The sequence below is a fragment of the Cryptomeria japonica genome, chromosome 2, assembly GCF_030272615.1.
Source record: "Cryptomeria japonica chromosome 2, Sugi_1.0, whole genome shotgun sequence".
Taxonomy (NCBI): Eukaryota; Viridiplantae; Streptophyta; class Pinopsida; order Cupressales; family Cupressaceae; genus Cryptomeria; species Cryptomeria japonica.
The window spans coordinates 75,854,410-75,869,598 of NC_081406.1; the positions used below are offsets into that span (position 1 = coordinate 75,854,410).

At 36.5% G+C, this 15,189-nt stretch overlaps 1 protein-coding gene across 5 annotated transcripts in view; it reads right to left on the reverse strand.

Annotated features, from left to right (window-relative positions):
- Positions 1–5,215: 5,215 nt before the first annotated feature.
- LOC131070755 (uncharacterized) overlaps positions 5,216–15,189 on the reverse strand; it is a 76,715-nt gene continuing 66,741 nt past the window's right edge. For 3 of the 5 annotated variants that reach the window (XM_058006388.1, XM_058006390.1, XM_058006391.2), the window contains exons 8-9: positions 8,347–8,499; positions 5,216–5,535 (exon numbers count right to left, since the gene is read on the reverse strand). In XM_058006388.1, coding sequence (XP_057862371.1) covers positions 5,453–5,535; positions 8,347–8,499 — 236 coding nt within the window. In that variant the 3' untranslated portion in view covers positions 5,216–5,452. The remainder of the gene's footprint in view (positions 5,536–8,346; positions 8,500–15,189) is intronic. The other 2 variants (XM_058006389.2, XM_058006393.2) reach the window with 2 other exon arrangements.

Here is a 15,189-nt window from a genome sequence, read left to right on the forward strand (position 1 = left end):
GAAGCACTAGATAAGTTTAAAGCTTTCAAGTCTATGATTGAGAATGAAATGGATATTAAGATCAAATGCTTAAGGTATGATAGAGGAGGTGAATTTACATCAAATGAGTTTAATAAGTTTTGTGAATATCATGGTATTAGGAGACATTTGTTTGCTCCTAGGACTCCTTAGTAGAATGGGGTAGTAGAAAGGAAAATATAATTGTTCAAGAGATGGCTAGAACAATGTTAAAAGATGTTAACTTTTTTATATTTATTGGAAAGAGGTTGTGCATAGTGTTGTCTATATTCTTAACAGAGTGCGGGTGAGAATCGGCAATTCAAAAACTCCTTATAAGTTGTGGTATGGAAGAATTGTCATTGTTAGGTACTTTAGAATCTTTGGAAGCAAGTTTTCCATCAGAAGAGATGAAGAAGATCTCGAGAGAAGTTTGATTCAAGAACCAGTGAAAGAATCTTCCTTGGTTACTCAACAAGAAGCAAGGCCTATAGATGCTACAACAAAAAACTCAAGAAGATAGTTGAGAGCACAAAAGTCAAAGTGGATGAAAATTGGAACTAGACCACTGAAGAACTTGAGGATTGTGGAATAGAAAGTGTTCCCTTCTTTGTAGAAGAAGAAGAGGAAGAAAAGGAAGAAAGAGAAACAGAGGAAAAGGAATCAGAATAGACTCCTAAGACTCCAACAAAGTATGTCCAAAAGAATCACTCAAAAGATCATATTATTGGTGACAAGAATAAAGGTGTAGATCAGAAGAAGACTTGCCAATGCAAGTGAACAAGGAAATATTTGTCTTCTATCAAAGGTTGAGCCCAAGACCTTTTTTGATACTAACAAGGATGAAGGATGGATAAAAGCTATGAAAGAAGAGATTGACCAAATTGAGAAGAATTAGACACAAGAACTTGTTCCCAGACCTATTGACAGAAAATGTTATTAGAACCAAATGAGTATTCCAAAACAAATTGAATGAAGGAGAAATGACAAGGAACGAAGTCAAATCGATGTGTAAAGGATATTTTCAAGTAGAAGACATTGAATTTGAGAAGGCTTTTTCTCCAATGGCTAGAATGGAGGCAATCAGAATGTTTGTTGCATTTGTTGCTCGCAAAGACTTTAAGGTGTAGTAGATGAATGCCAAGTCAGTGTTTATTAATGGAGATCTAGAAGAAGTCTATATAGAACAACCTGATGGATTTCAGTTGGCAGAAGATTCAAACAGATTGAAAAAAACATTGTATGGTCTCAAGCAAGTCCCTAGGGCTTGGTATGCTAGGTTGAACAAGTATCTACTACAAGGCTTTAAGAAAGGTACAATAGATAGTAATCTTTGTTTCAAGATTGATGATGAAAAATTATTGATACTTGTATATGTTGATGACATTATATTTGGAGGAGATGATGAGGTATGTAAGAGATTTGCCAAGGATTTGTAGAAGGAATTTCTGATGTCAATGATTGGTGAGTTAACTTTCTTTCTTGGTCTTCAAGTTATTTAGTTGATGATTGAATCTTCATTTCTTAAGCAAAGTATGTCAAAGAGATGTTGAAAAAGTTTGGTATGGAGAATGTTAAACTAGTGAGTACTCTCATCGCTATTGGTTGTCACATGAGCAAGGATGATGAATCTCTGGGAGTTATTAGACTCTCTATAGGTCTATAATTGGTGGATTGTTATATTTGACTACTTCTAGACCTAATATTATGCATGCAGTATGTTTAGTTCCTAGATACCAAGCTAATCCCAAGCAATCTCATGATAAGGTTGTAAAAAAAATATTCAAATATTTGAAAGGAACTCTGAATTATGGTCTATGGTATAAAAAGGACAACGATTTCTCTACGATGGTTTATACTAGTGTTGATTGAGCTGGTTGTGCTTATGACAGAAGTGTCAATGAAAGATCATTTTTCTTGAGAGGCAGATTGGTCTCTTGGTATAGTTTCCATATCCAATGTAGAGGCATGATACATTGTTACAGCATCCTACTGCACTACAATGATGTGGATGAAGTAGGCATTGAAAGATGTTAAGGTGATTTATAACGAGCCTGTTCCTATCATGTGTCATAATACAAGTGTCATAAACATTTCAAAGAATTTGGTGATGCATTTGAGGACCAAACACATTTCTATCTAGTATCATTTCCTAAGGTAGAAAGTTACAGAGAAGGAAGTCATCTTGGAGTATGTGCCTATTAAGGATCAGATTGCAGATATATTCATTAAGGCACTTTCAAAAGATACTTTTTAATATCTCAAACATAAGCTTGAGGTTTGTGCCCTTCTTTTTAACTAGATATGTTGGTGCATCTATCGAAAGGGAGAATTTCAAGGTATATCATTTGTCTCTTGGATTGATGTTGATTGTTGTTAGCGGGGGGAGCAGACAATTGGTTAGTTGCTACTGAAAGGGAAGAATGTAAATCAAAGACAATGTAGAAGAATATGAATACAAAATCAAGTAAAGGCATGCGCCCTTTGTCTTTGATGTCAAAGGGGGAGAGATACTATGTGAGACAGAAACTATTGAAAGAGGGAGAGAATACAAATTTTGAAGGAGAAAACATTGCATTAAGTATACATGAATAAGTGTTGTCATCAATAACAAAGGGGGAGATTGTTGACAATATGTGTCATCATTGAAGTCAACCTGATGTTTGACATTATATGTTGTCTTTGATTGTAGTTGTCATTGATGATATGGTATTGGTTGGATAAACAATTATTGCAGTTGTTGAAGTATTAATGATGAAGTTGCATATTCATGATTGCTAGTTGTTGTCATTATGATTTGTATGACTAGTATGAAGAGATTGATATAGAGAACATATGAATATTGGTTGCAGATGGTCTATGGATGTCCACCTTCTTGGTGTCTAATGTGTACGCTTAATATGATGTGTTGATATAATTCATGATGTTGACAATGTATCTGATGGCAAAATAGCATGATGAGGATTAGATGCATGGAAATATAATGGAGATGTTGTAATGAGTGAGAAGATGATGTTTTTCCTAGGACATTCTAGTCCTTGGACGTTTGTTGAAGTATGTTGGCACAAAAATATATGCTAATGACGGTCTAGAAGAATGCTCTGCATTCCTCCGCATTTGATGATATGGTCTTACAAACTTGAACATAATGTTAATGTTCTATGGGCATCGCACTCCTATCTTTTCAAGTCCCTAGTATTGCAATTGATGTGGTTGGTGATTGCAGTTTGCTGACAACTTGGTTGCCTATTAGAATCGGTCTAGAAAATACTCCACATTTCTCAGCAATGATGTTTTACGTGCTACAACTTAGAGGACATGTTTATAACGTTTGTGTTGTGTCTTAGTTCAACTTTCAAATGCTAGTGATGTCTGCAAGACGTGATAATGGTGTTTTGTGCATAACTTATTTCCTTAGTTCTCTGGAATGAAGTGTTTTGTATCAAATGTGTTGGTATTGTGTCTTTATGATCTTGATGTGGAACAAATAAAGAAGGATTTGAGAATGTTGTTGGATGTTCAAGGAACGTCCTTGTGTGCTTTGCATGATGCTAGAAGGTCTGGTTACACGTGCATTATGTCTAGCATATTTGGTTTATGGTGACTGTGCTGATTTGGTCGATAGAAGTTGCTCTTCTACTTGCGATGAATCCTTGGGTGTGTTTTGGGTTCTACCTTGGCATGTGAGGATCTGCATTGGGCTTGTTCATCTAGAAGATATATTGTTGGGTCGACTAATAATGTGCTATATGGATTATCTGCAAGTTACCTTGTTGTCGACTTTGGAGGATGTGTTATAGCGTGCACATTGTTTTAAATTACTTAGAAAGAAGTGATATGATGTTTTTAGGTCCTCTATCTCCAAGATTGGACAGTTGTCACCACATTTATGTCTTGGTGGTCGACTTAATAGGACCTATGTTTGTCCTCAGCTTTGGCCGACCTAGTTTATGCTTGTAAAGAAGATGGTATATATAGAAGATCAAATTGGTGTTGATATTGTGGATGAGTGTATGAATCAATTTGTATGTTGCGCTTACATGATAATATCATTTGCGCAGTCAATGATGTAATGTTGAAGCATAAGAAGTGTGTTGTGATTGTTTTGGAGTTAGTTGCTTGAGATAGAAGTTCAAGGACAACTTCATACTTGGAAATTGTTGGAGGTAGTATTGTTCAAGACTTATTCATCTTGATTCATATATTCATGTACCTTGCTTGAAGATGGCGAGTCTCCTTTGCAAATTTTATATCTTGCCCTGAGGAAATGTGTCTCAACCTACAAGTCCCTTGTGTCTTGTCCTAGAGTAGTGAACCTCAACCTACAAGTCCTTCAAGAAGTAGTGTGCTTCCTTAACAATGAGCCTAAAACAATATTGTAATCTTATTCATATATCGTGAATTGACTCACCATGGTTTTTCCCTATTTGGATTTTCCATGTAAATCTAGTGTTTTCTTGTACATGGTGTTCATTGTTTTATCTTTCATTAATGTTGATAGGATAAAGGTTAAGTTGATATTAAATTGTGGTATAAAGTTCAAGTGATTGATCAAGGCTGATTCACCCTCGCCCCCTTTCAGTCTTGGGGTGTGTTCAACACATACACATATATATAATGGTGGTAGAGCCCTTAGTGGGGTTGAAGAGCAACTTCCCTAATGGAGTTTAGGGGGTATATACACACGCATACATAAATGTGTGTAAACATGTATATACATGTATACATACATTTATATATACACATACATTTAAATCGACACACACACACGGGATGTTTTAAGCTTTAATTATTTTTTCTATATCAGAATCAAGTAAATGTATGTGGATTATTTTGAATCTTCTGAGTTTCTACATTCCATGATGCAGTAGCAATGATCGGACTGATCACAAGAAGCAATGGCAGCAATTGACTACATACAATCATTGTTAAGGTCAGCTTGCCAGTACCAAATATGCCATACTGGGCACGCCAACATATATTACAGTATATTATTAACAGGCACACACTTTGAAACTCTTGTAGTCTGCACATTTCAAATACCGGAGCAACAGCTTCCCTGAAAATAGAAATAACATTTTTTTTCCAACGACTTGAATCAATTATTTGTCAAAAGGAAAAAATAGCTACATGATTACATTCCAATTTCAATTTCCATATGTTTTATGAAATAGGTGTATTGCCAGGGCATATCAATAAACAAGCAATTCAACATCCCTGCATGCAACTTGAGCTTCCAATTATTATTAATATACAAATAAGCCAGAGGGCACTGAAATTTCATAAACTAAAAACCATTATAAAATACATTCCCAAGACAGCAATGGTTTCACTCATACTCTGCTAGTATTTAATCCAAATACGATACGAAGAGCTTGATAAATAGCCTGCTAACAATGCTTCTAAACATAAAAAATGGCAATATGTGACAATATTCTACAAAAGGTTTGTGAATTTAAATCTTTACAGACTGCCTTGATCCAAACCCAAACCACTTTGCAACTGTCCAATTTGATTTGACTTTAACACCCAATACGCCTGCATTCAAAAGCATAATTGCAATCAGAATCTAGATTTGCATTTCATTGTATTATAGCTATAAATCTTGTTCTCTTTCTAAAAAATGTATATGCACTGGCATTTCTCAGATGAGAAATCTAATTTAGGGCAATCATAACCTACTTCAGAAATCTAGAACTATATAATCTGCCATAAGTAGCTGATCTCAAAAAGAATTCAAGCAGAAATGTATCTAGAATTCCTTTTTCTTTCTGCGTGGAAATAATATGTATTAATTATTGGAAAACTCCAAGTTACTGTTCATAAGATACAAAATACACTTGGTGCTCCTGATCAACATCGCAAGCAAATATTCAAATCCCATCAGTATGCAGTGGAACATGTTGACTGGCATGGTGATGTGTGAGGAAGAATGTCGTTTACATCAGATTGACTGTATGATAGTAATGTATTTCTATAACTATATAATTAGGTAAGTAAATACGATTTGAGTCATGTCTGCGATGTAATAAGCCCATAAAAGGGAATCATGGAGTTGTGGACTTGTGTGATCAAGAGGAAAAAGATTCGCTGTTGGAGAATTGACATAATTTTCTAGTTTGATGTATCGAGAGTTATGTATGAATATAAAAAAATACACTTGGTGCTCATGATCAACAATATAAGCAAATATTCAAATCCCATCAGTATACAGTGGAACAGGTTGACTGGCATGGTGATCTGTTGAGGAAGAATGTCTTTTACATCAAATTGACTGTATGATAGTAATGTAATTCTATAAATATATAACTAGTTAAGTGGTTACGTTTTGAGTCATGTCTGAGATGTAAAGCCCATTAAAGGGAATCATGGAGTTGTAGACTTGTGTGATCAAGAGAGGAAAAAGACTCCCCATTGGAGAAATGAAATAATTTTCTAATTTGATGCATTGAGAGTTATGTATGAATATAAAAAATCCTTCCTGTCTTTCACCGTGCAACTTTTAGCTAGATTAAGATGCAATAGAATTGAAAACAACATTTTGCGTGGCCTTGAGCTCTTCCTATCTGCCCCTATTTCACTTAAGGATCAAATGTTATCAGCCGCTGATAGCACTCACCTATCAATTTTTAGCAGTTGATGAATATGTTTCTCACACCCACCCGACCTGTTTCTACCATATTTTGTGGTCTGCAACTGGTCAAGTCCAATCTAAGCTTTCTGAAGACAATGAAGGGATTTAGAACAAAACTTTGAGAATATGGTAAAATATTCTGCAGTCTTTTGAATCGTGTATCCAATTCTCTGTAAGGCTTGAGACATTTTAAAGTTTAAACTACAACAAGAAAAAAATGCAGAACAATACGACGTAATACAACAATTCTGATGTCTAGATTAAGATATAAAAATATAAAGAAACAGACAGAAAAATGCTGAATGGCTGGAATATATGGGTTAATATGAAGATAAATAGCTAAGGCTTCATAAAAGGGAGAAAACAGAACCAGATACATGTAACAGAGATATAAATTAAATGCACTTTAGCCGTCTTAAAATAAAAAATGAAGGAAACCACTGAATTATAAAAGAATACAAAATTATGAATAATAATAAAAGTAGTGAGAAATATAGAATGACTGAAGGCAACACAAACTGAACAACATTTCACTACTAAATTTGGACAAAGCCAGTCAACAATAGATTTGAACAACTGAGAGCTGAAGCCAAGAAAAAAACCACCAGTTCATGGGAACTAGAAAGTGCTTTCATAGAGCTTGTTGAATGCCTGCATAATGGCTGAGCATAAAAGATGGAGAAATGGCAAGGTATATACAAAATAGAATTAACCAAGCTCAAAGAGATAACAAATATATTACACAGCTCAAGGGTGATTCAAGGGAACCAACCCTACAATAAACTATCCAAGAGACTATATAAGGCATCCTGCCATAGCAATTAGTGCCCATATATAACAAATTAGGGTAACTCTACTTTCACAAAGGCTAGATCATTCTACGCACTGATGATACATACTAGTGGTAAATTACTTAGATGTACATGTAACATCACCCTTGGTACATAACACCATCTCAAGCAGATACTCTCCTACTGGTTGTTTCGGAGAAAAATCCACATACTAATAGGTCATAAGATGCAGACTCTTGGAAGGTAAAAATGGTGCTGCATAGAGGATTTTAGCTAAAAAAGGATTGTTAAATTACATCCAAAAAACAGGGTCTTTGGAAAGTGTAAGTAAAATGATATTATTCATTACAGAATTAAATTGATAACAACCATCAATTATAGGGAGTTACCCTCAAAGATTAACGAATCTCTCTAAACCCAACCCTCTCCGCAGACAATGATCTCCAGAAGGCCATCATAGCTTATGTTAACTGGTTCTTGCAGACTCAAATCTCTTTCCACGGTTACTGCACCTATCTCTACCTAGATGTACAAATCCAAATTGCCAATCTACTCATTTTCCTCAACTGGTTTAAGAGGGATAATTTATAGGACACCTATATTCAACCTTGAGTAGACACTGAATGTTCATTGTTGATAAATAGTACAGACTACATTTTTTCTTTCCCTCTTAATTTTAAGGTTCAAGATACAAAGTTGTCAACAAAAAATAAAACAATATGGTTTCCAAGGAGTTGCAATTTTCACATAGAATATACATCTTAATTCATATGGACAATTGTTTCTTAAGTATTGCAAGCTCAAGTTATCATGTTTAAACTTCTAATCTTTCTTGAAGTGAAGTGCATTAAAGTGCAAACCAAAGCGAATATATTTTCATCAAGGATGCTACCAAGAAAGCTTGTGGAAGGGCATTCCGCTTACCTGGTTTGGGTAATGAATTCTCATGATGAGAATACACTAAATCATCAAATGAATTTGCACTTGAACATCTCACATTATCCTCAAGTTGAAAAAGTCCGCTTACATCATTCTTTTGAGATAAACTTTCATCTTCTTCGTCACCTTCAACTAGCTCTGAAAAATTAGAATTTGAAATATGAAACCCATAAAAAAGAAAAATACCTCAAAGTCTAATCCAACTAAACTATCACCTCTAACTCACATGAGGTAACACCTAGGCAAACGTAAGATTAAATTTAGGGCAAAAACAGAATACAGTATGCTGTCAGTCTGTCTGAAATGCTCTTATATCTATCTTATGACCATCCAAATCATTCCATAAGGTAGATAATTATTAATTACAGTACTTGGACCCAAAAAGAGAATTTCAAAAGCACATAAGCACATGATGTTATTTCTTATTAAATGTATAATCAACACCCAATAGAAAAAGCTCTGCTGCCAATTTTCCAGGAAAGGGGATATAAAAGAATATGCTGTTCAAGCTCCATGGAAATAGTATTAGTATGGATACTAAAGGGAATGCATAACTTTGCTCTTTTCCTTTAAGATATAGATATCGAATCATGTTGCTTTTGTGTCCCTATTGGTTAATTAAATCATCCAACAAATTTAATTAACCAGGGTGATACTCTATGATGCGGAGCCAAAGGTAAGGAATGAAATACAGTGAAACAAGGATATAAAGAGCCTCCAATAAAGCATTACTGGCAAGGGACAGCATCTAGAGATAAATTTTGCCCAACCTTTTGTATTTAGAAAGCAGGTAATTTATGTGGCTAATAGTCCATCAGAAGATGTTGTCTAAGGATGTGCTGCTGAAGCAATCTGGATTAGCATATCCCAGAGTGTGTTGCATGACACATGCCAACAGAACTTTAAAAAAAAAATAGATCGCATACTGCTAAAATGTCCATGCGGCATGTGTTTGGAAATATATTTGTGAATTCTTCAATGAACATTGATTGGCACCACAGAATGCTGGAAATTTCCTTTAAAGTTCAAACAATTTCAAGCCAAATTTGTCCCTGTTGGCACCTCTTAGCAATTTGGGGATCCAGAAAGAGGGGAATCATTAATATTCAAGGAAGAATCAGAACATAGGGCAAAACTTTGACATGCTTCTGCAAAACATGAGTGAGGAAGTCTCGTGCAACTCAGATGTGCTTTTTCATTCTTGGAAGAAGTATTTTAAGCTCCAGCCTCTACATGTTCACTAAAATGCTACACAACTAACACCTCAAGAAGGTTGGCTAAATCCCTAACTATGATGACCCTACCAAACACAATCCACACCAGTCAGATTTTGGAGGGATAACTGAAGACCATAACGTCATCATAACATCATGTATGATATTAAATTGGTAATGCTACAAATAAGAAGACCAACATAGCTTCTATCTGGCATGAAATATCTGTTGTATTAAAACAGTAAGTTTAATGAATGTAGTGGAGATTATGGATCGACCTTGCAATTCCTTAGGGAATGGACATGAGATAAGCATATGGATCCTGCAGAAATAAATATATGATGCGACAAAACTTAATGGCACGCATTCCTCATATCTAGTTCTCATATTACGAGAATCTATCATGCTGCATCTAACACTAAAATCTAGCTAAAAATTGGTGTAAGTAAATATGGGAAGCCAGCAAAGTCCAAGTTGTCTAGGACTTAATGTGCCTAATAAAGCTCATTCATCGTAATGCATCTTGATGAATGAGCTTTGATAGGCACATTAAATCCTTAAGTAGATGGAATGGCAAGGTTTAGTTTATTCCCAAGCTTGGTCATGAGATCAAAGCTAAAGAGAAACAAATTTTGAACAACATTTAAGGTAAAGTGAAACTTTCTGTTGAAGGAGGATCACTTACTCCCACAAGGAGTGCTGCCCACACTGTGACCTTAAAAATCAAAATGGCCTTTGCTCAAAACAAAAACCCTACAAACACCCTAATAACTTGTTGCCAACTCAGATTTTCTATATACTAACATGAATATTGACCAATGTAACTCCCCAACACACTCAGACTGCTCTCATCAATCAATACATGGCAATTTAGATTATAAGGAATGTGTTGATTTGTTTTTTATGCACTATGCAACATAGAATAAAATACTAAGTTTTCTATCCTCTCTTGAACAAAATCTCCTCTTATGCTAAACTTCGTGATCATAGGAGGTGACTCCAAGGTTCCGAATGTCAAGTCTTGACGTGCTCTTGGATAGACTAAGTGTTTGTGATTTGATATTATTGGGATCACAAGGGGACTTACGTTGGATGCATGGATGTTTGGATACTTGGACGTTGCTAGAACGTGAGAACTGACTTGACTAACAAAGAAAGAACAAAAGGAAAAGAGTTCAAAAAGACTAATCTAATCCTAGAATGTAGGATGTAGTGGATGACTTGGTGAGACTCTACTAGACTTTGCTTTGACATCAATGAACAACTCCACAAAGCTAGTGTGATCTTCTAAGGTAAATATATGATGTTCAAATTACCAAGTCATTTGAACCATCAAGGCAATGCATATCAATGTGTGCATAACAATTGAAGTTAAGCTTAAATAAGGATTCCAGATGACCATGCTAGGCAAGTTTACAATCAGCAAAATGCTAGTAGTATGGATATGCGAATTTCAACATTAATCATCCACAAAATCTTTCATTCAATTAACCAACATTAATGCAAATGAGAAGTAGAGACCATGCAACATGTTGAATCAACATATGAAATTCACCATAACTTCAATGAAAAACAATGTCTCTCTTGCAACAAGATCTTGGCAACAATCTTTACCTTCTCTCCTAATCTACTTCTACTCTAATTCCTAATTGCCTTAGCAACTTCTTCTACTCTTCTAACATTAGCCTTCACAAATGAGAGAGCTGAGCCCTTTTATAGAAGTCCCATTTACAATGAACGGCTTAGATTGATTCACAATCAATGGCCAAGAACGAAAGATAGAAACCTTAATTAGGGTTTGTTACAACCACCATTACATTGGCCAATGAGAGATGAGGATAAGTAAGATAAATAATGTTTGATGTAGCGCCACGTGTCACTTATTCCCTCCTCGAATGAATTCTGACTTGGAACCCTTTTGATTGGACGAATGGTGACTGGAATGCCATCTCAGCTTGCCTTGTGGACTAATGGGATGGGGAATGGGATAGACTAGCCTAGTCTATGCTCTTGGATCCTTCCCTTGGATCACCAGGTGTTCTCTTCACACCCTAGGGTCTCTAGGACTTCCCTTGCCTGAGGAATCCCCTGACCTTGCCCAATCCACCCACCAATGAGTTGCAATGCTGCTCCAAAGGTCTCACCTACTCATGAGACTCAAAACCCCTTACTATGGCTAATAAGGGCTTGGCTTGTCCTACTGATTCCTAGGTCCTAGCAAGGTTAGGACAGGTCTTAAACCATGCTTTACATCCATCCATGTGCCCCCAAGAAGTTTCAAGCTTTCAACCCCTTACCGATTTCACTGTTTTGTGTTTTTGCCTACAAAATAGGGCTACAAGGATTTTGACCAATTAGGCCTCCTACCCGGTCCTTTAGGGCTCCCTCTCACAAACGATGCACAAACTACCCAAACTCCCAAAATGGACTACCATTCATTTGGCAAGGGCTCAAGGATTTCTCTGGTTTTGGGCCTCCAAGTGGCCGTACAGTGCCTTGGGCGAATTTTGGGGTTTTTAAGGGTTTTGTGAGGGTTTTTATGGTTTGTCTGGGTCACAGTGTATGTTTTGAGTTTTAGCCACCTTGTCTGGATTGGTGGAGGCTCCTCTTTCACACCAGTGGTGCTTCACACACTCCTCTACACCTCCTCCAAAGGGTGCACTCTCCTCTAACCAACCTTGCTCTCCAAGACCTCTGCAACTTAACCCTTCCTAGTCGGGCACTGTTCAGTCTCGCCTAGGATTGGGTCTTTTGATGGCCTCCCTGCATTTTCAAGGGCTTGCTTGTTTTGTAGTATAGTACAAGGCCTGCACTCTCATTCCCCATGGTTTCATGGAGGTTCCACAATGGGGAATGGAGTCATGATTCCATTTGCACAAACCAGTCCAAAACTGGATAGTGAGAAGACAACTTCAAAATATTTACAAGTCCACCACACTTACAAACCAAAACCTAATCTAATTGCTCAAAATGAAAGTATTTACACCATAGAAGCCACTCCACATAGTTTTGCACGTAAATCAATCCATTAACAATCTTCCTTACTCCATTTGTGCCGACTGGCAACAAAATTGCAGTCTCAGTCAGGTCACTTTGCTTGGGCCGTACAATATCTGACATCCAACCCATTAACTTAGGGTTTGCAATTACTTATACTACCTTTGCCTCAGTCTGTGTGCCCATATTAGGGTTGTCCACGCTACATTAAAGATTTTGACCTCATGGTGGAAAAGTTGCTTGACAACTTTTAAAAGTTGTCAAAGTTGTCATGCAACTTTTGCAACTTTTGAGCAACTTTCCCAATGTTGCTTTTCTCGACTCCTAGACCCATATTGGGCAAACCTAAGGACACCAACATGCTAGGAAGGACCCCTAAACACCTCAAAGGCACACATACCCTCAAATTTCAAGAAAATCTCAATCTTGACTTATGACCCTAAGACCTCAACTAGGACCCTAACTAGTACCCATGAGCACATAGCTCTTATTCTATAGACAATGGCTTCAAAAGAAGCAAGAACACAAACAAAACAAAGGAGGAGGAAGAGCTTGGAAGGGTGCTCCTACACCATGGACTTGATTTCTTTGCATCAAACTTGGTGAAGAATCGATAGGGATAGGGACAAACTAGTCCCTACTAATTCACTTTGATTTCAATTCCTTTCTCCAAACAGAAGGTGGAAAATCGATGTGTATAGGGACAGAATTAGTCCCCAGGAATTAGCTTGAACATCTCGATTACTCCCTGTGGTTAAGTTCTCATTTCACCTCTTACCCTTGTATTGAACCTGAAAAAAGGAGACATTATGAATCAAGAAGCGTATAAATATCAATGAAAACAACATCAACCACCCCTTTAAATCAGAAATTTAAAACTATAACCATTTAATCTTGGAAGAACATGAAGATTCAACTCAAATCTAGAAATTTTGTTCCCCCAAAAAAATCTGATTTTCAGACTTCAATGGAGGTCTGATCATAAATTGTGTCCTTAGGTCTGATGCCACTTTAACCTTCAGGTCTGCCATAAATTCGAACTTTCTCCAATGCTGTCCCTAAATGGGACTGATATGCATCCCTACTTGGACGATTTATATTGTAAACTTTCCCTACAAAATCACTAATGTCTGCTGGTAAATCACATGTTTGAAGTTGTTCACTGTTGGCTAAGTCTGAAAATGCTCTCTTCTCATGCAGTTTCCTCTTCACTTCTAGCTGACCTGGTGATAAATCAGCAAGCTTGATGTTTTATTTTAATGAGTTCAACTGCCACTTATTCAGGTTTCTCCTTTCATTTTCCACCTCACAGTGAATGTGGGATAAATGTCATTACAAATCACCTCTAAGTGGAAATTTGACCTGCATAAGGACTTGGTTTAAATTTGATTTTTCCTTTGTTTTCTTCCACCAAATGCAATGGTGGAGAATTGTTATTCATAGGGACACATTTCTCCTTCAGATTCATCTTGAATTTGCCTTTGAAAATTTACTTTTTATGCAAGGGTAAAATCAACTAGTATAGGGACTGGGCTGTCCTTATGAAATTTGATCAGACTTGCACATTTTCAGCTCAAGTGGAAATTCACCCTTCATAGGGACTGTTTGTCCTTGATATTTCATTTTGTTTTGATCCTTGGTGGAAAATCGATCCCTATAAGGAAACCTTAAATTTCCTCCTTATTTGATAATTTATCCATGGTGGAAATTCGATACCCATAGGAAATCCCTAAATTTCAGCATCACTTTGATTTCTTACCCTTGGAGTGGAGATTCGATCTCCATAGGCACTCCTTGAATCCTCACGACTCATGATTTTCCTTTGTGATTTTGCCTTCAAGTGGAGATTCGATGGGTATAGGGACTAATCAATACTTGTATTACCTTTGCTCATTCACCTACTTGCAGCTTTATTCACTTTTCCTCCACTTCCTACAACGTCGTGATGCATGTGGGACAAAATATTGCTTGAAGTGGAAAATTGAAGTCCATTGGGACTTTTTGCTTGCAAGGTGGAAATTCCTTGGTCATCAGGACTCTCCACATGGGTACCCTCATTCTTTTATTAACTAAGTCCCAAGAGTGGAAACTCGTGAGTCATCGGGACTAATGTGTTTTTTGCTTTGTAAACTTTCTTTCCAAGTGGAAAAACGACCCTCATCAAGACTACGCCCTCTCAAAACTTGTCCCTAACTCGAAATAGGTAATTTGGTGCTCAAAATTGTGGGAAAACGACTTTCATCAGAACAAAACAGATTTTCATGACTTCCATTGCTCAAACTTGACTTTGTTCATCCATTTGTTAAGTGGAAAATCCCATTCCAATGGAACTAATGGATTTTCACTCTTCCATATAGTGGAAAAATGATCTCCATCGGGACTTTAAGGATTTTAACTTTGTTTTGCATTGTTTTCAGTCCCCAAGAGTGGAAAATCATAGTCCATCTGGACTTTCACAAAAAATCACATCTATTTGCAATAATTTCAACATTTTTGCTCAAAATTTCTAAGGCAAAGTGTAAACTTGATTTCTATGAGGACAAACCAGCACGTTAAGACAACTTAACACTTAGGATGACCTTCTTGCAATTTGACAAGTTTTTGCATCCCTTGACAA